We start from the raw sequence: 23,063 nt of genomic DNA, 5'->3' as shown, positions 1-23,063 counted from the left end.
CTGCCTGAACCTACATGGAGACCTCTGTGGCATGGAGGCCACTAGGGTCTTTCTTCATCTAGCTCCAGAAGGGCTAGACAGCCATTGACTCAGAAGCAGCTTTTCACACGCCACTTACTGGTTAGCCAGAGCCATCCTTGGCTGAAATGAGAAATGATGTTTTTCATGCCATTTTTGAGTCTGTTTAACAGTATTATAAAAGACCTAATACACTCTACCTGGTTGCACCTGCATCCAAAGGCATCTACTTAAAAAAATATTTATATCTTCCCTTATCTCTTCAGACACAACTGGAGTGATATTTCATAATCTTTCTTACTTAAACAGCTACTTAAGAGCCAGTTTGATGTAGTGGTTAAGTGTGCGGACTCTTATCTGGGAGAACTGGGTTTGATTCCTCACTCCTCCACTTGCACCTGCTAGCATGACCTTGGGTCAGCCGTAGCTCTGGCAGAGGTTGTCCTTGAAAGGGCAGCTGCTGTGAGAGCCCTCTCCAGACCCACCCACCTCACAGGGTGTCTGTTGTGGGGGAGGAAGGTAAAGGAGATTGTGAGCCGCTCTGAGACTCTTCGGAGTGAAGGGCGGGATATAAATCCAATATCTTCTTCTTCTTAAATTCATGCATGGAGCTTGCACTGAAGTTTGAACATCCAACCTGTATGTCATAGAACTGCACTCTTCTATTACAAAAGTAGTTTGCTGCATGGCATAAAGGTTACCATTAATGAAAAATATGTCTAAAAAACCCATGGGATAACAGAAATAATTTCATAGTACTTTGTGTTCATTTAGTCCAAGAAACAAAAGGGAAATACAAGAAAGACTAAGATTTTAGATCTTCAACCCTGCTCAGACCAAGTCTTGAATTTAAACAAATATGCAGCCTGATCATGTTTGCAAATTTCACCAAATTCTATGTAACCTACTCCCAAGTAAATGTACAATTAATGTCAGTGAGTGCCAGTCTCACTACATCACAGCTTCAGTGGCTGGTGAACTTTATTAAAAAGAATTAAATTTGAATTTAACCTCTACATTGTTATGTCACTGAATTGGTACTTTGGTTGGGCTCATGTTAATATATGATGCAAATACTTCAACCACATTGAAACATCACTTGATAGAAAGCCTGATGCAGAATTCTTCTACTTTATACAAATATCAGCATCATTACAACTTTACTCATAAGAAGAGAAGCATGGGTCTTTACATGGTTACTGAATTGTGTATATTTTTCACAGAATAAAAATTTAAAAGACATGTTAATTAATAGCACCTTTTACATAAATCATCATCCCATAAACATATTTACCTAAATCAATAAGAAAACCTCAGCTCCTAAAACATCCTTTGCAAGCATACAGTACTACTATATTTTTTTAAGTTGAATTTACATAGTGACCTGGTGTTCTGTCCTACAATGTGCAAATCCACAGGAAAAGTCTTGAGTGACACTGACTGGTTTTCATAGATGTTGAGTAACACGTCATTACTGAACAGCAATATTCTCAAGTGTAAGACTTTGCCCCATGGAAGACAACAGAGAATTCCATTAATAGAGTGGAAAGTGGTTAGCATTCCATAATGCAAGCACAGCATGCTTAAGTCATTCCTTGTGAGATACAATTCCAATTTTTCATAGCTAGCCAAATACATTAGGTTTACTGAGCACCATGTAGCACCTGTTGAAGCCATGTCTCCATGCCTTTAAAGGCAAAGAAAAGGAAGGAAGGACATCAAATTTAAATCCCATTTGTGTTCTGAAGCAGAGTAATCAAGCAACAGTATAGACTTAGGTTGACAAAAGCCTGTATAGTATTCAGTTTCACTGATGTCTATTAAGTCACTGTTTGTGTCCTCCTTTCCATGCTTTCCTCTGCCTTTCTTTTTCCAGACCAGCTGCTCAGAGTCCTCCAATAAGTCATTCAAAAGGCACAGCTTGGTGTACTTTGCTTAAGAATCATAGGAAGTTTGTAGCACAGTTACCATTTCCCTGGAATGGGTACACCACACTCATACCAGCCAACATAGTAATAGGGTGTCATATATCCAATGCGACCAAACGATACGGGCTCTTGTCGATATTGGCGATAATAACCTGCAAAGGAGCCAAAATGTCAAGATCAGCAGCTGCATTGACCGAACTATCTCATAATGACAGAGAAGATAAAGCTGTATGAGAAAGAACAAGGTCTAAACCTGTTGACAATCATTTGAAATGTTATATCCTGCCTTAACCTTAATCCTGCCTAGTGCTGTGTGAGTGATCTGTGGGTAAGCTGACAAGTGGGAGATGCCTCTTTGATAAAGGGTTTGTCACAAACGGCAAAACATGCGCGTTCCCGTCAGAGGCTTTTTTCTGCACCCGCTAGCATTTTGAAATTTTATCTGATATGAGAAGCCTTTATTTCGGCTCATTGGAGAAATGAAAGAACTTTTCTAAGTGCCTTGAGTGTGAATGACTACAGAATTGTTGTGAGCACTAGCATTTAATTCACCTTGTCACAGAAGCCGGATTGCCTTTGAAGCTTCAGAAGCTGGAAACTGACATGTGCACAGATATGGACTATTAATGTTGGAGTTGTGAAGTTTAGAGATTTATGACTTGGATTTATTGTTTGCTATACTGTAGAGTTTGCTTTTTCATTTATTCATTATAATTACACAGAATTTTCTAAGAGCTTTGCTCTAAGTCTGCTGTTTCAGTTTAAAGTTGCATCATAGTTTTTTCAGTATCATTTATTCTTTTTTTGTTATTTTCCACAGTTTTGTGTCTGTTTACTTAGCCTTAATCCTGCCTGTCCACCATGTCAATTTGAGTGCACATGGCACACTATCTGGCCCCTTGGATGTCAGTATTTAATGCCTTTCCTGTACCCAGAGAGACCAGGAAGATGCACAGGTAAAGAATATCTTCTCCTTGAGTACAGTTTAGGCCTCACTTTAATCTTCCAGTAGTTTGGCAGGAGTTAAACATGGTCCTACAGAAAGTAAGCATATATTTCAAGGGAAAATCTAAAAGGACACTGCTGCCGACTATAAATAAATCCTGGCATCGATATCTTAGTGATCTGCCATTGGGATTCCGTACTCAAGGTCTGGCTCAGAAACATGTTAGTTTGAACAACAAATATCCCATTCTGAAATCTTTCACTCTGCTGAAATCTTTCATTTTATCAGTTCAGCACTGGTTCAAAACAAAATATTCTCCATCATGCACACACAAAGCTTCCCCTTCATCAATTGTAGCGAAGTTCATTAAATGAAAGGGCAGAGTGAAGAGACAGACATTACTGGGGCCAAAACGAGATTTTTTAACATTCTTAAATTTTAAGAAGTTTGAAACTAGGCATAGGCATGATGAAACTGCATTACTTATTATCAGTTATCTGAACAGTAGCATTCAGTGCCCAGACCATTCCACAAAGTATTCTATAGGATTAGATAGGAAAAGTATACCCTTTTCACAGTGACAAAGAGATGTGATTTGGCAGCTGTGAAAATGTGATTTCCTTGTAATGGATACAAATGGCAAAATAACTGGTTCATTCAAGCAGCAAACTAGCGAGGAGGGTGAAACCTTAGATCTCGAGATCAAAATTAGGATAAGAAATCAGCTGGCAAGGAGTGAATACTGAAAAAAGATCAATATTTGATAGTGATACCCCTGAAACACTTAGCCTCCTGGTGTACACCACAGTGTGAGCCTGGAATTGAGAGAAGGAGCCTGAATTGAAGTGATATCAAAAGGCAGTGAGTCTTGCCAGAAGAGGAAAGGAATGCAGGGCAGCTCCTCTATCAATCAAGCAAAACCCCACTCTAACAAGAATTCAGTCAAGGGCCATTTCCTTCAAGGGCCTTATAACTGCCTCCCAGATAATTTGATCCAAACTAATGACCCAGATTTCCAAAACAGTAAGTGACAGCCAGCAACTTTCCCCCATCTCAATTATTTCTGCCCTTACCCAATCTTAAGTACCCAGCCATATCTAACTTCCATATCTCCCCAAAAGAACATTTAGACACGCTCCATGCAGAAGCAGAAAATTCTCCTCTACCAAATAGACAAAGGATTTCTTTTCAGGCTGGCTCATTTTTGAAAGATCATTTTTATTATCCTCACATTCCGATTATTCCCTTCCCCTCCTCATCCCCCCCAAAAGGTATAAATAGTTACCTCTCCGCCCCAATTTTTGGTAAGTTTTTTACTTATCCTGATACCCAGCCTTATGGTTGGCACTTCATCCCTCCAATCTCCACTAAATGGATCTGTCCCTGCACTTCCCTCCCCAACCTGACCAGTTTCAGTTTTTGAAGAAGCTTCTTCACTGCTGAGGACAACTCCCCTTTCCCCTACTTCTCTAGAGGAACAGTCTCATATGTCTCCTTCTCCTTCTTAGGCAGGCAGGTTCTCTAGGGAAAAGTTTTTGTGCTTTATTTGTTGTTTCCCATTTTTCCATTCTGCAATTTTTATTTTGCTCTACTGTACTGCATAGATTAATGTGATTTAAAAGTCCCCCCCCCTCATTTTTCCAAGTGTTGATCTGAATCTGGGCCTTGGTAATACACAGGCTAAGATCGCAAGTATACAAGTGCCCAAATTACACATTCATTTCAAGCTAGCAAGGGGATGGCTTTGCCATTACAGCCTTGACACGTGTACACTGATCTAAGTAACAATACTTCTTTATCTGTAGAAAGATTTTTGACTGTTGAAAACATTAGTAGATTGTCAGCATTTTTTCCCACATATGTGGTACATTCTCTAAAATGCTGACTGCAGTGCCAATTCCACATTTTCGTGTTTCATATTTCTGCTTCTTAGAACTCTCCATGCACAGCTGGATTATCCACCCTTGTTTAGAAGCAAAGCATTGTATTATCCTATGACTTTGAAGTAACCATTTGCAGCACAGAACTAACTTAATGATTGGCATGGTGCATTCCTTGACTACAGTTTTGTTTGAGAACCATAGCACAAGCAGCTTAGAATCCAATCTACAAAGTGTATAACGAAGCTCCCCAGCATTAAATACATTTCCTCTCACTTTCTCTTTTACCTTGAATAGTAGGCAGAGCTTCAACATATGATTGTGGCCCTGTCCTTCCATCCAAATGTGAGTCCACAAACTGGCAATGATCTTCACCTCTTCCCCAACTATCCCCAATGCTGTAGAATGTATCTGAAAAGTAATATCAGTAGTTAAGAACTTATAATTGCTCCAACTCAATTGGAGGATGTGCAAAAAGAGACTTCTGCCCATAATTACCCACACTGGATGAGGTTCCTCAAATGCCAAGGGGTGCTTTTTATGAAAAATCTTGCTCTCTGTGATCTTGCACCTTACAAACCATCACAAAGATAGACAACGCCTACTATCTGCTTGAGAGAGGGAAAGGTTCCTGTATGTCCCTCCTCATTGCCCTTCAATATATAGATCAGAACCAGCAGTACCAAACATATTCTTGGTAGAGAAGATCCCTTCTTCAAAGCTTCTAAATTGGGTAAATGAACTGCTGTGGCCTTGTTTTGCTTAACTCATGTAAAGACATTCTGTTAAGGCTAGCAGCAATAGGTTTTCATATAAAGGGTTGAGTTCTGTTAATGTTTAGAAATGCATTAAAAATCTTATACAAATTTCTGTGCATCCTCATATGGCTCTTTAAGAATGTAAGAAGCATCTGATGTAGTTTGTCTCAACAGCCAATCATAACATAGATACCTCTGTAATGGAAGGGCAAGTAGAGGCTCAGACAGAAAATTAATCTCAACATGATGGGTAGTGATCTCTAAAGTGAGATTTGATATTTATATATATTTCTTTAAAAGGATAAATATTAAATAAGAAAATCTACTGAAACAATTTGAAAAATCAAGAAACAAATCTCATGTTGCCTAATATTCCTGTATTCAGTAAAACAGATTTGTATGTCCCCTACTAGCTAAGAACTTGGGTTCAAAGCCTTTTCTAAATGCACTAATATTTCTGCCATTGCTTTCAGGGCTGAAGATTTGACCATTGCATTCAGTGCAATTGCAACAGGACTGCACTTTCTCATCCCCTTATAGATCAAAGAAGACAGGATACACTCCTCAGGATAATGCGGTGTGGGGGGAAGGGAGTAAATTGAACCAAACCTTGATATTGTATCTATTGTTCTCTGGAGGGCTTCTATTTATTTTGAGTTGTTTTCATCTAAGAAATGTGTTTACTCTGCTCTAGTATTTCCTTTAATAATATTAAGTTGCCAAAATGGGAGCAGCCTTTTAGTAAATATAAGCCTAAATAATTTTCAAGCATATTAATGGATTTCTCTTTTAAGAACTCAAACCATTATAGAGATGATATAATTAAACAGTGACTACACATGCATAATGGTTTAGTTCTCATCAAGACAGTAAACCTGTGTTCAGGCTGTATCATATTAGAATGCATGATTGAATGTTTCTCTACACAACAAAATTCCTGCAAATGAGAATATAGCCAGTCCTTAATGAAATGATCCATTTAGTATGATCACTATAAAATACATACCTCTTAGGTCATCACTGAGGTATATCTTGTATCTCAAAGAATTACAAAGGACAACACCTACAAATTTCCGATACCACGTCCGTTTCACATATTGTTTGCCACTGCATTCAGAGTATGTGGGATCATACTTAAAGGTGAATGGGATCCAGATCGGTTCACCACCTGAAATGCAACATTAAAGATTACACTGAACTTGTTGTTCTATTGTAAGAAAACTTAGCATCCGGACCCTGAGCACATTTACCTGGGTCCTAAGTGCATCTCCTAAAGTCTGTTCATTTAATACAGTTTTCTTCCAAGTGAATTTAGGATTACCTCCTAATCCTCATATTTAATATGACCAATTTTGCACTCACCCTACGCTGCTCTGACGTTCCTCTTTTCAGCGTGACGTCCTTCCGATTCCCCACTATCTGCCCCAGGCTTCAATTTGCATCGGTGTTTTTGCAAGGCAAAGAGAAACAACTAAAAACCAGTTTCTCTTTGCCGTGCAAAAATGCCAAGCTTTGCTGAAGCCCTGGGGTAGAGAGTGGGAAATCGGAAGGACGCCACGCTGAAAAGAGGAACGTCAGAGCGGCGTAGGGTGAGTGGAAAATCGGTCTCAGTCTTTCTTGCACCTCCCTACTCATTAGCCTGTTTTAGTTGCTGTGTCCTTCTCCATCCTGCAATGGGTGCTGAGCCGCAAGTGGTATAACCTCCTTTCATTTTGAACACCCACCTGTAGGGAACTTTGTTTCCCAGCCAGAGGATGAAGTAGCAGTCAAAAGTACAGGCAGGGAGGAATCAGTGTAATGAGCAATCAGAACTATTCTCTGATATTTTGTGCTGGCTTTCAATTTACACTCCCTTGCCCTTTTACGGTTATTATTATTTTGTTCAGGGCATGGCCGTACACTCAAAACAGAGTCATTGCCATGTAATTGCTTAATAAGAATTTAGTTCAATATGGGAATTAACTGCATCGAATGCCCTCTGGAAAGAATATATGCAGCACAAATGCAAATTTGAGGGAAGGGGTCTGAAAGAGCAAGGAAAAGCACAGCTGCTCAGAAGAAGGTCTTTTTATTTTTTGCAAATGTACTGCAATTTTAGAAGTTAGATTTTAAACATTTTACTCTTGATAGAGTATACCAGCACAGGGTCCCTCTTCCTGTAGCAGATTTTGTGATCAGACAATAGGCACTAGAGATTTAAAATTTAATAATTTCAGTTTACTCAGGTGTGGATTGGGCTATAAAAACAGCCAGTGCCCACTCAAGCTGTAAACAGATCAAATGATAAAGTCTATCTTGTTTTAATAATTGCTTTGTAATTTTACTCATGCAACAGAAAAGGGAATCTTCTGGATGGAAAATTCAGGTGTGAAAGTTGTTTCTTTATTTGTTTCAAAGTAGTCCCTGTGTGTTCTGTCTCTTATGTGACTAGCAACTGTTTCAAAGCATGGGAACCACATTTTTAAAGTGGGGGGATTTGGTATGTCCTTCCTCTTAAAAGATTCTTTGTCCCTATAAAGAAACATGCAATAATCCTATAAATGCAAAACATCATGAATAACATGCAAGAATGGTCCTATTTAATTCTACTGAAAATGAGTTTTCTACAAATGATTTGAGCTTAATAGGATTTCTTTTGTGTGTAAAGTTTCTCACGTGCCATTTTTGCCAACATTTCAGTCAGAATATACTCTATACACATAAAACAATGAAGTGTTCATGGAAAGAAAACTACACAATGCATTTGTATCACAGTGCTCAGCATTCCCTTGCTATTCATCAGCACGGCAGTCCCCTGAAGAAATCTCACTGAAATCTAGCAAAGTTTGCAACAGTTGCTGCTGCAAAACATCCCATATGCTTTTTATTATATATACTCAGCTTGCTTGAGAGAATTATTTGGCACTAGCAAAGTTTTTAATATTAAATGTGAAAACACTGAGCAATTTTTAACATTCCAAATTATAATCTTAAAACATAACAATCTTAAAACATAACATTGGCCATGCTGGCTGGGGCTGATAGGAGTTGTAGGCAAAAAACATCTGGAAAGTTACCATTGATCACCCCTGTAATATAGTATAGCATAATATTTTGGTTCACATTTTCATTTATACCTATTAGATATCAGGTAGATTAACACTTTCAAAAGAGTGATTTTAAAAATCTCCTTCCCTCAGGGAATCCTGGGAATACTGCAAAATATCCCTATCAGGAGCTGACTCCCAGTGTACTCCTGTGCCAAGGATGCTGTGTATTTCAGCCATGTCAGCACCAGCAGACAGCAATATTCTCTTGGCCATGCTGTACATTCATACTGGGTTCACACAGGGCCCTAGCTAGAATTTCTGGGCCTCATGTTGCAAAACTGAGGTGTAAACTCCACAGTACACACAAAATAGGCCCACCAGACTATTTAGATGAGAAAAAGCTACTTTCAATAGAATTATGGGGAAGGGAGAGATGTAATCCTTTCCCTTCTGGACACATCCCCACTCTTAATTAATTTCTAAGGTCACCGCCCTTTTTTGGGGGGGATGATTTCTTTACATTCAAAAACACACAAAGGTCAATAAAAGCTGCATAGAGCAGAGGTGTCAAACATGCAGCCTGGGGGCCGAATCAGCCCTCGGAGGGCTCCTATCAGGCCCCCGAGCAACAGACTGTCATCTGCTTCCTTCTCCCTATCTCTAGCTTCCTTCTGCATAACAACTTGCTTTGCAAGGCTTGCTCAGTAGCACAGGAGCTACACAGCAAAACTTCTATTTTCTCCATTGGCTGAGGTTCCTCCCTTGGAGAGGAAGGGGGGGAAGGAGAGCTTACTTTGCCAGGCACCCTCAATTGCACAGTAGAGCTACTGATACAAGCCTCTCTTCCTTCTATTGGCTAAGGCTCCCTCCCTCCTAGTTTCCTGGGAAAGGAAAGAAAGAGCCGGACCCTTCCTGTCCTTTGTCCCTGGATCCCATGGGAGAGATACAAAGAAAGCACCTTTAAGACCTACGAGTACTAATGTTTTACGCATGTTTTATTTTAAGCTTTTAAAAATATATTTAATTTTCTAAGCAGGCTACTGATGGCATGTGGTTGTGGACCTGACAAACTGGCTTTGAACACCTGCCACAGCAGCAGCGGGCCCTGGAATGGGAGGAATCAGTCACAGGGCCCCTTCTCTGGGCTGCTGACTGCCCTGGCCCATACGTTTTCTGCTCCTTTCCCCACCTCACTTAACCACTGGGTGGATGGGGTTTACCAATGCCACCAACCTAGATTTGTGGAGTTTGCATTACTGATTTGGGGGGGGGGCGGGGCTGAAGTTACCCTTCCCTTCACCCTTTGATTCCCTTAGCAGAGACCCTTTTTATTGTAAGTCCAGTTCTGCCACTGAACCTGAAGAATACAGAAAGCTCCCAGTTAGGGGTCCCAACCCTCCCGCTCTGGCGGGGGACCCCAGTTTTTCCAGCCTCTACCCCGCCCCCCCCAATGGAAGCGGGGGAAGGGTGGGAAACGGCGCCAAGGAGCGGGCGACGCTGCTGCGCTGCTGCCGCCTCTTCTCCGTAGCTGCTCCTCCGAGATGGGCTCAGCCTGAGGAGCAGCTATGGAGAAGCGTGGCGAGCCCCAAATCTGGGTCCTTCTAGGACCCTGAGGAGCAAGGGGGACGTGCTTCGCTTCTCCGCCGGAGAAGGAGGCGGCGGCGCTGAACTGAGCCGTGGCGGGAGGAGGAGGAGGCAGAAGGAAAGGGAGGGGCGGTGTTGAGAAAGGCAAAAGGAGGGGGAAGAAAAAGGAGGAGGCTGCTGTCGTCGTGGTGTGCGTGCGCAGCAGTAGTGGAATCGCCGCCACCTTCGCTAAACCGAGGCTTGAGCCCGCGGGGAGGCCCCACCCGGAAGAAGAAGGGGAGACGTCGCGCCGCCGCCACCCACCACCCCCAGAGCCAAGCTGCCCAGTCACCAGCCCTCAGAGCCAGGGTAAACCCGAGAGAGCAGCAGCGACCCCTCCTCTCCGCCCTGGTACGCCTCAACTCCTCCCCTCTTCACCTGCCCTCCTCAGGGGGTTGCTTGGCAACGCCCCTTGTGAGGGAGGGAATCGAATGTGTTGGGGGCCGCTGTTTGAGGCGAGGAGATTGGGAAAGATTGGCCTGGCTGCCTCCTCGCCTTCCCTGCTGGCCGGTAGGGTTGCCAATCCCCAGGTGGGGGCAGGGGATCCCCTGGTTTGGAGGCCCTCCCCCCCTTCAGGGTCGTCACAGCCTTGATCTTGGCTCCACCCCTAATGTCTCCTGGCTCCACCCCCAAAGTCTCCTGGCTCCACCTCCAAAGTCCCCAGATATTTCTTGAATTGGACTTGGCAACCCTACTCCCAGTAAGGTTTGAATTAAAAAAAAAAAAGATTACATTTAAAATAGAAAAGGTCAAAAAGTACCAAAAAAGCAAGCACTCTAATATAATAGTGTTAATGTCAACAGGCAAAGACAAATAAATACAAGTTTCATAACACCTAGGAATTTAACTATGCTTGGCTAAAACAAGTTGGCCTGGCCCATGCCTCCCCAGCACGGGGCCACAGCTCCCAGCTGCAGCAGCCACCCTGGTTAGCAGTGCTCAAGACAAAATAATATCTAAAAACAGCAGCAACACTTACCTGGTGGTCTGACAATAAGCAGGGGATTGTCTGTAAGAAGGGAAGAAGAAAGCAACTGAATTGTTTATTCTGAGGATTTATATCCCTTAAAGCCAAAATGAACTGGATTTTGCACAGGAATAAGTTGACTGATAGGGTATTTTTTTATTCCAAGTAAAATATACCACAGTCAATCCAAAATGTTCTGTTGTTGTATAGAAAGGTATTTAATATTATTCTTTTTTTAAAAAAAAAAGTATCAAGGGCTTAACTTGACTTTTATATTTGGGAGTAAAGTTTAATGTCCACAGTTATGAAAGGGGTCCTCCTCAGCACAGCCACAAATTTCTTAAATAATTTCTTAAATAACTCAGTGTATCCATAAAAATAAAAAGCTTTCCCCACAATTAAGCTGGCTGCACAGAATTGGAGAGGCACACAAAATTCTGATCTATTAATCAATAGCTTGAGATCATGTAAAACAGCCAGTCAGTCTGCAGTTTGAATGGGAAAAGATGACCTAGCCCCCACACTAAGTATAGCAGGAAGCATGCCATCTCTTTGAACAGATCCAAGTGGGCAGCCATGGTGGTCTGAAGCAGTAGAACAAAGTAGGAGTCAAGTTACACTTTTAAGACCAACAAAGTTTTATTCAGAATTAAGCTTTCTTATGCAGGCATACTTCTTCAGGGGATAGGGTACAGTGGGCTGAACAGAGAATGATAGTAAGCAATAGTTCAGCACAGAAATGACAAGCAAGTTACATGGGAAAATTATAATCAGAAATAGCCCTGTGCATATGAAACAGCAAGATGGGTACCAATTTGAATGAGGAACAGTGATACCAAAATAAAAATTGAAAAAAGGAAAATCCTGTTCTACTTTTATGGACAACTGTCCTGAACATGGTATGAAGCTTTTCAGAGAGGCCAAGATATTTATGGAAATAAAATGAGAAAGTTATATGCCCTTATGACATATTTGAAAAGAAAAATACTCTGTAACACAATTGCACATTACAGTTTATTTGTGTTACTTTTACTTTCAAAAACTTAATTTTGAGGGACAAATGTATGCTTGAATTCTAAGGCGGGAAGTCTAAAATCAAATTAAAACCTGGGGTGGGGCAGGTATTTTAGAAAGGTGTTGTACTACTATGGCAATAGAAGGCAGTAAGCATCCTGAGTTAGTTTAGGAATGAATGTATTTTGTTATTTAAAAATGCCAAATGAAAAAAGCAAAAATGAGATGGAAAAATTAGACTTTAACAAGCCATGCTTAAAAAAACCCACAACTTTTTCAAGTCCTTATCCTCCAAAAGAAGTTCAGTATAATGAAATGAAAACAAGCTTCAATAGAGAAGGGGGAGGGGGAAGAGAATTGAAATGAAAAATTGTTCCCTAAATTTTTCCTAGAGAAAATTATTTCCAACTGTTCAGAATTAATAAACTGATTTTCAAAAGCTTTGCCAATCTAGCAAAAACACATGCAACTTACTCTTTCCTACTGCTGAATGTAATCTTCTATTCTCTTATTATCAGGACAGCAAAGACCACTTTAAAAACAATTTAGCCATTCAGGAACAATTGTTAAAACTTGGCTTGCTGTTTTAGAAGCTGTAGAAGATACATTACCCTCTGATTCCTGTTTTCAGCTGAGGTAAATGGGAGCCCTGGAAGGTCATCCTGTTTTTACTAGGTAAGGGTTTAATCCACTGATTATGCAACAGACCACCAATTGGTACTTCATGTTCTATCACTGACTCTTGAGAGCTCCAGTACATTTCTCCAAACATGTCTTGTTAAAACATTTGTTTGGATTCTACCTGAGAACCTGTGAATAACCGCCACCTGGTTCAGGTACCTGCCTTTTTTGCCATGCCATAAAATTTTGGTGCCTGCCAAATTATAGTGATTCTGGAATTACTTTGTTCCTGGTCTAGCACTTTTGTATCAGATGTGCCTGGCTCTAATCCAGTTCTTGCCCTGATCTTCTAGTCTAGTTCATAACATCTGGCAGCTCTCACATGACAAACTCCAAGAGTACTTAGGGTCATTGCTAGTCTCACACATGGAAGTGCTTAGGCAGATGCACTTCTTGTGCAAAAAACAGCACCTTTACATGTGAGCTGAACAAATGACTGCTACATAATTGGCATGACTGCAAAAAGGGAAATAGGGACTCTATAATTATACAGATCACAGGACTTAGGTACTGTTCCCACATGGAGGCAACAGTTCATATATGGCTGTTTCTTTGAAAGCCCAGCAACAGCCCAGTGTGTTCTCAGAGCTGGCCCCACTGGAATCACCAGATGTATGAGCTTGGTCATAGTCCACACAGAATTTGGCTTTGATTCTTTGGCATGAATCCAAAGCCAGTGTGCAGCTTTTCTCTTCTAATTTTGCTATAAAGCTCAGTTTACTGACCTGAAATGCAATGTTGTCTCTACAAATCCCACCTTGTGCCATATTTTGGTCTAAGACTACATTAATTAAGCTGCAGGCTTCCTCCCTCTTGGATTTGTACTAACTTGCTCTTTCCAACTCTTGAAAACAGCCTTATTCTCTCTTGCCTTGGTTTCCTTAGTTGTTAGATGAACTCTAGGCTTTTTAACATACAGTTTTATAATTATGTACTTTTAAGAATACATTTTTAGATATTAACTGTAGCCAGGGGTCATTTTGTAGAAAAATAGGCAGTGGAGCTCATCCAGGGATTGTTATGCAGTTGCACCTACTATTCAATGGACAAGGTAGGTAGGTGGGGAGGAGGAGGGAGGCATCAGAAAGGTTCAGGAGCGGCGCTCCTGTGAGCTCCTGCTGAATTCAAGGCCTGACTGTAGCAACCTACCCTGTGACTTCAGGTGAATATGAGGTGTCAAATCTCAGTATGCTACAAAAACCACTGAAAAATTACTTGGCCCTAGTTCCAGACAAATCTAATTGTTTATAGCTTTGGACAAGTCCATGGAAGCTTGTAAGAAAGAGCTCAGCTAAGGTTTGGTCAACTGTATAGAATCGAATTATCAAATGTAATGATTCTGAAATCACTGCAGTAGAGAATGTACAACTGTTATTTTGCACTTGCACCAAATCTGACTTCTACCACAAATCCCATTTCAAGTATAAAATACAATTTTATGCCATCATACCAGATTCTGTAACAAAGGAGACCGATGAGCTTATGGGTCCATAGCCATAAAGATTCTTTGCTTGGACTTTAAAGTAATACCTATAGCAAAGAAAAGGAGATGGGAAAATCAAACATCCATGAAAATTGCAATAAATTCTAGGCATCAGAAACAAGTTGCTGGGAGTTCTGCTGAATTCAGGGAACATATGTTGTGATTTCATCACAAAGTTTTGCTTGGCACTGAAGTCCTGAGACAGCTAACAGAGTCTGGAAAATGTCAGCTTATGGAGATGGGACTAGCATGGCAGAAGGAACTGACATATGAATAGAAGAGGTGTTTTGGGGGAATGTAAATATGAGACACACAATTTTAAAAATTGTTTTGTGTTACAGTTTTGAAAGATGCCTTTCTCCCCTCCTTACATCATTGGCAGATGTGATGTTACAGAATTTTCAGAAATACTAACTTCTGCCAGGGAAGACATTCATCAGGACTGAAGACTGTGCAAGTATTCTTAGTTCAATTTACATTTGTATAGGACCCCACATGCCGTTGTTTTCTTTCCTTGTCTTATGAGGGTTTCCTCATCCAACAGGGACTGCTGTCATGTCAAAGATCTCACCTTTGTACAAGGAACTGACTATGCAGCTCCAGGCCATGGGTCATGAGTACAGAGAGAAGAGTCTGAGTAGCAGCTGGAGCAAACACTCTGTAGCACACTCAACAAAGACTCCAGTCACTGTAACAAAGCCTGTGTGTTCTATTGAATAATTTGAATGCTATGAAAACAGCTTTCTGAAGACATGTGCTCAAGCAGCAGGAATCTCAAGTAAAACAAACAGATCATTGCAACAAATAGATATTTGGGGCAATGGCATCCAGCCTGATTCTAGTGTTTGTGAGGTGATGTTTTCAACAGTTGAGTATTTTCCAGTACACAAAGGGGGAATTATGGGATGGCAAGTCTGTATGGAGAAGACAAAAAAGTGAGCATTGAAGTACTGCTTGCTGATGAGAAGGGAATATCCATGGGCCAGCAGTATTTGGATGTAATGTCATCCATCTGCAGTCAGGGAAGAGCCCCTCAATTTCTAGCAGTACAAAAGCATTTCAACCCTGTGAGAAATGTCATATATTAATACTGTCTCTTTAAAAATGCAAGTAGGATCAGCTGAAATCAGTATATTGCCAGATCCCACCAAATCAGAACTTCAATTGAATGTGCAATACCAATGAAGAAACTCCAACACAACTAAAAATGACTCAACCAATTTGCAAGTATTCCTGTGCTAATGGAATTTTTGCTGTTAAAAGAGGAAAAATAGCTTTCCCAGATTTCCCTCTTCACTGGGCTGCATGCCTATTTCTCCACGTAAGTCCCATACCTCCAGCACCAAAATTCTGAGTTCTCAGGGGGCTAGCAGGGAAGGAGTGGGCTGAGAAAAAACACTGCCTTTATGTGCAGGGTGAACAAAGCAGGAGTTGTTGCACCTTTAAGACCAACCAATTTTTATTTAGAACGTAAGCTTTCGTATGCTCTTAAGCACACTTCATCAGACGAGGAATCCAGCACAGTGAGCAAAGCCATATATAGTTGAGCAGAGCCATACATAGCTGATAGGCAGTGGCCCAGAATGCAACATGGTACAGATTTAAGAACCAATGACAGTGAAGTAAAATTATCTGGTAGGCAGTGGTTTAGAATGTAAAATGGTACAATGAAAGAATAGTAAAATTAACAAATTGAGCAAACCTTTGATCTGAGTAGCATGAGCATGTGAAAGCAACAAAACAGCAGTATGCATCATAGGATACAAGCAACGATATACAAGATGAAGGTGTAAATTCTTCCACCAAGCAAAGTCACCCTGACTACTTTTGCATAAATAGAGCAGCCACTATTCAATATGCTGCCACTGATACTGCAAAATACACAAACACTTGTTTCCATCAAATTACTGATAACATGTCAAACAACATTCACCTAAATTGAAAAAAGAATATCTGAATGTCTCATTGACTTGTGTCAGTAATATAAAAGAGGTCAAAAATCAATCCAAGATGACAATGATCATTTTTATGTCGTTACTGCATGCTACAAATCCCTTCCAGCATATCCTACTAAACTAGAACATTATCCTTTGTATGTTCAATACAAAAAAGGAACTGTTTGGTATATTCTAGATTTCCTATAGACACCATTGCAACAGATAACACGGACAGATATATTTATGAAACTCTCCATGCCCTTGAAGCAAACCCCCACCCCCCAAAAAAAACCCTACAAGAGCAACTAAAAAGCATTAAGGCAACCACAGCTCTCCCTCTCAGAAGGGACTCGAAAATGTTTATGAATCCACACTTCCTTGCATTGAGCTACAGATTCTGACATATTTTGTACATATTCTGTTGTGTACAAAAAGCCCCCAATGTCAGTTTGAGAACTCTGGGTGAACAGTTACGATAAACTGAAAATCCAAAATGGAATTTTATTTAAATGATACCAAATCTTTGTATAAAAGCCATGATAACTGAAATATTAGTGTAGTCACTTAGAAGAAGAAGACTGCAGATTTATACCCCGCCCACAGGGCTGGCTCGCCTACTAGGCAAACTAAGCTGTTGCTTACAGCGCTGGGAGGGTGGGGGTGCCAAATTGGGCTCCCCTCATCCCAGTGCTCCAGGCAAGCGTCTAGTTTGTCTGCCTCCACCGCCTGCACACCCGCCATCACCACTGCCACCGCCCACCCTCTCCTTCCCATCCCTTTTTCCTCCCGTCGCTTCCCCTCCGCAATATCACAGCATGCCACATCCTGCCAGCAGTGGAGTGACATGCCTGTCTCCTCCCCTGCCCGCGTGCCCACCTGCTGTTGACACCTGTTTCTCCTTTCCCTTTCCTTCACCTCCCCACCCCCTGCCTGGGCACTGCTGGCTGCGGAGCACCTGCCTCTTCCACTGCCCATGTGCCCGCCCCTGCTGGTGCCCACCCACCAGCACCACTGCCGCCGCCCACCTCTCCTTCCCTTCCCATCCCTTTGCCTCCCACCCACCCAGGCGTGATCACAGCCCACCACGCCTGGGTCCTACAGCCACAGCGTGCTGTGATCACATGGGGGGGGGGAGGGACGGGACAGGAAGGGAAGAGGAGGGGGGTTGCAGTGTTGAGAGGGGTGGCAGAGAGCCTGGGGGGTTGCAGTGTTGTAGGTGGGGGCAGCGGGGGGCACCTGCCTGGGGCACGATGTGCCATTGTGCCGATGCTGCCCGCCCTTCTCTCTGAGTCAGAGACTCAGAGCAGCTTACAATCTCCTATATCTTCTCCCCCCACAACAGATACCCTGTGAGGTGGGTGGGGCTGAGAGGGCTCTCACAGCAGCTGCCCTTTCAAGGACAACTCCTGTGATAGCTATGGCTAACCCAAGGTCATTCCAGTAGCTGCAAGTGGAGCAGTGGGAAACCAAATCCAGTTCTCCCAGATAAGAGTCCACACACTTAACCACTACACCAAACTGGCTCTCTTAGGGACAGAAGAAAAGCTAGAATTTGGCAGATATTATTAATGAAGTCCATAAACATTAAGAAGTCTATGATGAATGCAAAGAATTATCATTTTGTCATCAGAAGATACTACATCAGGTCATGCAAGATATTACAGCAGTAGGCACAATAGGCAAAATCATGAATAACTTTAGCCAGCTCGCCATGTTAGGCTATGTGCTTTGGAATGATGGATCACAGTATATAGTGGGAGGGGGTTATGATGTGTCAATCTCGCTGAAGTTTCTTTGAGAAGGAAATGTTCAAGGTACCAAAAACTAGGAATTTTGTCATGTAAGAGCCTTCCTCATCGGTTAACTCAATGGCAAAGTTAAATCTGTTGTCAAACTTGAAAAAATACAACATATGGCAACCTATCCTGGAATGGAGAAATATTCCCACTGCCGGTATGACTGTCATCTCATTATCCAGAATTACACTTTCCTTGGTAGCTACTACTTGTGCATTGAAACCTGAAACTGAAGGAAAAGGTCATGTATATCAGAGATCAGTTGCAACATAAACACAGTAAAGATGTCTAAAGCTAAAAATGGTAAAGATTCACCAGTGACACATTACAGAGAATCTGCATATTTGGAGGTAATTCCTCAAAACAGCACAGCTTGGGGAACTGAATGTTGTGGTTTCCAATGTCAGCCTTATGTCCAGTTATACTTTGCATCCTCCTGGACTGAATTTTCCTGGAAGTAATTGAGACCTAGATTTCCTGTCTCATTACAACACTGGTATCTCCACACTGACTACCCCCCCTGCATATCACACCTAATCCAATCAAGTCCACTACTGTCATTCCCCTACTATTGGCATTCAACATCTGAAATCACCTTTATAAAATTTATATCTCCGGTTCCTCATGCTACATTTTATGGCACGCATGGTTCGGCCCAACAAGGTGACATTTATGTCAGATTTGGCCCTCATAGCAAATGAGTTCAACATCTCTGCACTACAGCATTTTGAACCAACTGTACATTTTAAGTCACCTTCAAGGGCAGCCACATACAGAACACATTGCATTAATCTAGTCTAGATATCCTAAATGTATTAGATGTCATATAGATCCCTTCTAACACCTGACTTTTGTGATACAATTTTACAAGCCACTTAATGTGCAGAACAGGAGGCCTTGGCAGCACACATAACCACCAAAGAATAGCAGAGGTGAAGATTATGATAAACAAAATACAACTGCATTTAGCAACACTGCTCATAATAACCTGTACCCACAGACATCTCTAATTGCTGTGCAGTATGAAGACCATGTGATGAGATGGAGGGAAGGAGATTGTAAGCCACTCTGAGACTCCAAGTAAAAGGTGGGGTATAAATCCAATCTCTCATTCAAAATTTATATTCTGCCTTTCTGCCCTCACAAGGGCCACCAAAACAGCTAATGAAGTAAAACAAACATTTTTAAAATCACCTTTTAAAACCATTAAATCCAACCAATCCCTCCCCACACATTTTACATCACTTAAAAACAGTACTAAAAATACAAAGACATAAAAAAACAACAACTGAAACATTGTTCCCTAGGCTGCTCATTTTATCATCACATCCTAATCACTTCATCACTAACCTGAATATCAGCAGTTTAAAGTTGAAACTTTTTAAAGAAATTGCACAATTCTCATGGTTACATTGCTTAATTACACATTCTTCAACAAACATGGCATTAGGCTGTTATGCTAGACCATCCTCTCAACTATAGGGGGAACAGCATGCCAAAGATTCTGCCTGACTTGGAATGGGAATGGGATATGCAGCTCCAGAACATGTCAGTGAATTGAGGGTGAAGTGATAGCAACAGCCCAAAGAATTTGCAGTGTAGCATACTTTGTGTTTTCCTGAATAATCAGGGCTGTATTTGACTACCTTGCTAGATTCCATGTTTTCAGTGGTGTACATAGTTCCTCAAGAGAAAAAATAGCATTATTAACAGAAATTATTTGGGGATTTATGTTGCTTCTCATCTAAAGGCAAGTTTAAAAGAACTTTACTCTTGAAAGAACTGTACTCTTGAAAGCCACATAATTAACTGGCTCAAACAGGAAAAATACCACCTAAACTTGGATTATTTCCCTTTCAACCTCAAACTAGGGGTGATTCCACACTCATGTTGGTCCGGGGTGGGCTTCCGTTTTGGGGTGGAGCAAGCTGGTGATTTCGCACCAGTTGCTCCGCACTGGCATTTCACGCGGGGCAAACCCACGATTTGCCCCACCGCTTCCGTTTTGGGGTGGAGCAAGCTGGTGATTTTGCACCAGTTGCTCCGCGCTGGCATTTCGCACGGGGCAAACCCACGATTTCCGCCCCCCCCTGCAGTGTAAACCTGTTTTTTTAGGTAAGGAAATAAGTCGGGTTGTTTGATGTTAGGATTTACCAAAGTTTGAAAATGTTTTAGCAAGTTTTCATGTATTCGAAATAATAAAATATTGAGGATAAAAGGCTTTTAAGCCAATATGTGTAACTTGTAAATGTAAAAATGTCATCTCTCTGTGTGAGAGTGTATAAAGTGCCATCAGGTCTCAGCTGACTTATGACAACCTCAGCAAGGGGCCTTCCAGGCAAGAGAGAAGTGAAGGTGGTTTGCTACTGTTTTCCCATATAGAGTCTTCCTTGCTTAGCTTGTGAGATCTGATGAGATCAAGCTATACCATGCTGCACTCCTTCTGAAAAATGTAATCAGGCAGAAAATATACTGGCCAAGCAAGACCCAGCACAATCAAAAGAAGACTATGTCAAGAGCACAGACGAGTCAATTCAGAAGAATCACAATGTTTCATAACATTCCTAAACAGTCACAGTTCAAATGGCTGCTATTTTTTAATTGAAATACAACTAATCCAATTATTCCATCTCTAACACAGGTCAACATACTCCCTTATCAACATACAGCAACCTCAGCCACTACGTTACTATAGCCACACATATCCACATATGATCTGCTATGGCATCTGCGTGAACGTCAGAAGGAAGCCAGTAGCTGGGTGGCAGTCTGGTAGAAAATACCCACGCTAACTATTGGCCCAATCATCCCACCTAGATTCTTCTCTCACTTCCCATTACTACACAGGGTACTTTTCCTGCCAGCATCTTACACAAAAGAAAAACTCAAGTCTGCCAAAAGAAGTCAAAATCCTGGCTCTTTCCCCAGTAGGAACAAGAACCCTAGAATTTCTCCAACCACAGAACAACCCAAATTCCCCTGATCACAGGCAGAATTCTGAAAATCTGACCCTATAATGGAGATGATCCAAAAGTGCAACCAATGGTATTTAGCCCAATAGTAACCGCTTAAGTAAAAACAGTATACAAGAGGTACTGTGGCACAAACAAATTGGGTTCACTGGCACATACAAATTGAGTTTAGTGCTGTATCCCAGACTAGTCCTCTACAGGTCAAGGCTTAGTGGTATGAAGGATCAGTCCCCAAGATTGGTCTTCCACTGCTGAAATCACTGGGCAGAAATACTCACTTTCTACCTGGACCACTCCCCTTGCTTTTTGGAATTTCTTAAACTGTTGCAACTGCTGGATCAGGCAATGTATGGAACTTTCCACTGGGCTTCCACATAACAGCTCCACCTTCTTATAATGCTCATTGCTCCACCCAGCTCAGTATTGTCTACTTTGACATGCAATAGCTCTTCAGAGTCTCAGGCAGAGAGATCTCTTTTAACAAAACTTGCTACATGAGATCCTTTAACTGGAGATCCCTGGGATTAGACCTGGAACCTTCTGCATGAAAGGCTTGGCCACTAATCCATAGCCTTTCCCCTTGAAGATACTGCCCCTCCCTCCCTTCATTAGAAACAGGTCAACATATTCCCTTATCAACATGCAGCAGCCGCAGACACTAAGTAACTTTCTACATTAAAGGCTCAGCCACTAATCCATGGCCTTTCCGCTTGAAGATACTGGCCCTCCCTCCCTTCAGCAGGAACTGGAGCTGTAAAAGGTACAGTGCTTGCCCACTACCTGCCTCTACCAGGCATTCATGTACATACTACAACTATGTGAGAATACACCATGGGGTAGAAGTTCACACTGTGTCAATATGTTTAAAGGTGGCTTTATTTCCTTCACTGTCAGGAAAAGGAATAATTTCACAAAACTGTACAGAATGACTTTACTTCTAATCATAACATGACTCAAAGCAGTGATCTGTTCTAGAACTCAAAAACATGCCACTGGTGGGCAGGGAATATTCTCCCACACTGTTATTGTAGTGTTTGCCAAGAAAACTTTGTCCTCAGCTTCAATATATTGATATTGGGTGTGGTTGCCCTTACAGTGCTTCATGAATGCCAGCCACTCCCAGCATCCCTACTACCACAGCTTGTGAACTCATCTCTTGCATACAGGAACAGCTATTATCCTCAGCAGGTTCAGATGCATTATATTGAGCTCCTTGTTTAGCATTATTCATACAGCATATGGTCCTGTATATTTTAAAAACATCATAGTACTGAATGCATCGACATTCAGCTCTGGATACAGCTCTGAATTAACCTGTATAAATCAGATGACAATTTGCAATCATGGGAGCAGCAACTGAAATGTGGGTATGTGCTGCAGAAGGAATCATTTAAAAATAATGAATGGGTGGTATGGTGTCATTTTAATTATTATGCAAACACTGTGCAAGGAATTATGTATCTCCATGGCATAAATATTTTTCCTCCCTCCTTAACTTGTGGTCAAAACTTATCTGCAAAATCTTCTGAATGCAGTTAAGGACCACCTGAAGTCTAGGGGGTGAACATTCAAATATTAATGAGAGGCTTAAATACCTCATTCTCTTGAGCTTTTGACAACTACAAGGATGCAAACTAGGATTCAATGCAACCAGTTAAACTCCCAGGAATGGAAACCATTGTATTTGTCTATTACATTAATAAGCTGCCTTTCCTTAAAAAGTTCACTGTGCTCTACAGGATTGTCTCATTTTATTTTCACTTACAATGCTGTGAAATAACTTTTGCTAGAAATGAAAATCTTGTCTGAAATCACAAGCACCTTCTTCCCTGCCCTCCAAGAAATGGAGGAAGTTCTGGGCACTCAAATGCAGCTACATAAAATGACCTAGGGGAGTGACCAGGTAGAACATGGCCTTGCTCTTTCTCTCTCCCTCATGGCTCTAAGTGGAAGTTGACTTCCTTAAAGCAATTTCCCTTAAGTCACATGACTGAAAAATTAGGAAGGTGGAGAAAAACTCCCTAATTTTTC

At 41.5% G+C, this 23,063-nt stretch overlaps 1 protein-coding gene across 1 annotated transcript in view; it reads right to left on the bottom strand.

The window, feature by feature from the left end:
• Positions 1 to 981: 981 nt before the first annotated feature.
• Positions 982 to 23,063, bottom strand: part of FNDC1 (fibronectin type III domain containing 1) — a 150,364-nt gene continuing 128,282 nt past the window's right edge. The window contains exons 16-20 of the mRNA XM_060241612.1: positions 14,295 to 14,374; positions 11,162 to 11,191; positions 6,537 to 6,698; positions 5,061 to 5,183; positions 982 to 2,098 (exon numbers count right to left, since the gene is read on the bottom strand). Coding sequence (XP_060097595.1) covers positions 1,983 to 2,098; positions 5,061 to 5,183; positions 6,537 to 6,698; positions 11,162 to 11,191; positions 14,295 to 14,374 — 511 coding nt within the window. The 3' untranslated portion in view covers positions 982 to 1,982. The remainder of the gene's footprint in view (positions 2,099 to 5,060; positions 5,184 to 6,536; positions 6,699 to 11,161; positions 11,192 to 14,294; positions 14,375 to 23,063) is intronic.

This window comes from Heteronotia binoei, chromosome 1, assembly GCF_032191835.1.
Source record: "Heteronotia binoei isolate CCM8104 ecotype False Entrance Well chromosome 1, APGP_CSIRO_Hbin_v1, whole genome shotgun sequence".
NCBI lineage: Eukaryota > Metazoa > Chordata > Lepidosauria > Squamata > Gekkonidae > Heteronotia > Heteronotia binoei.
Note: the sequence above shows the minus strand (reverse complement) of the source record. Positions and strands in the feature narration are given on the sequence as shown.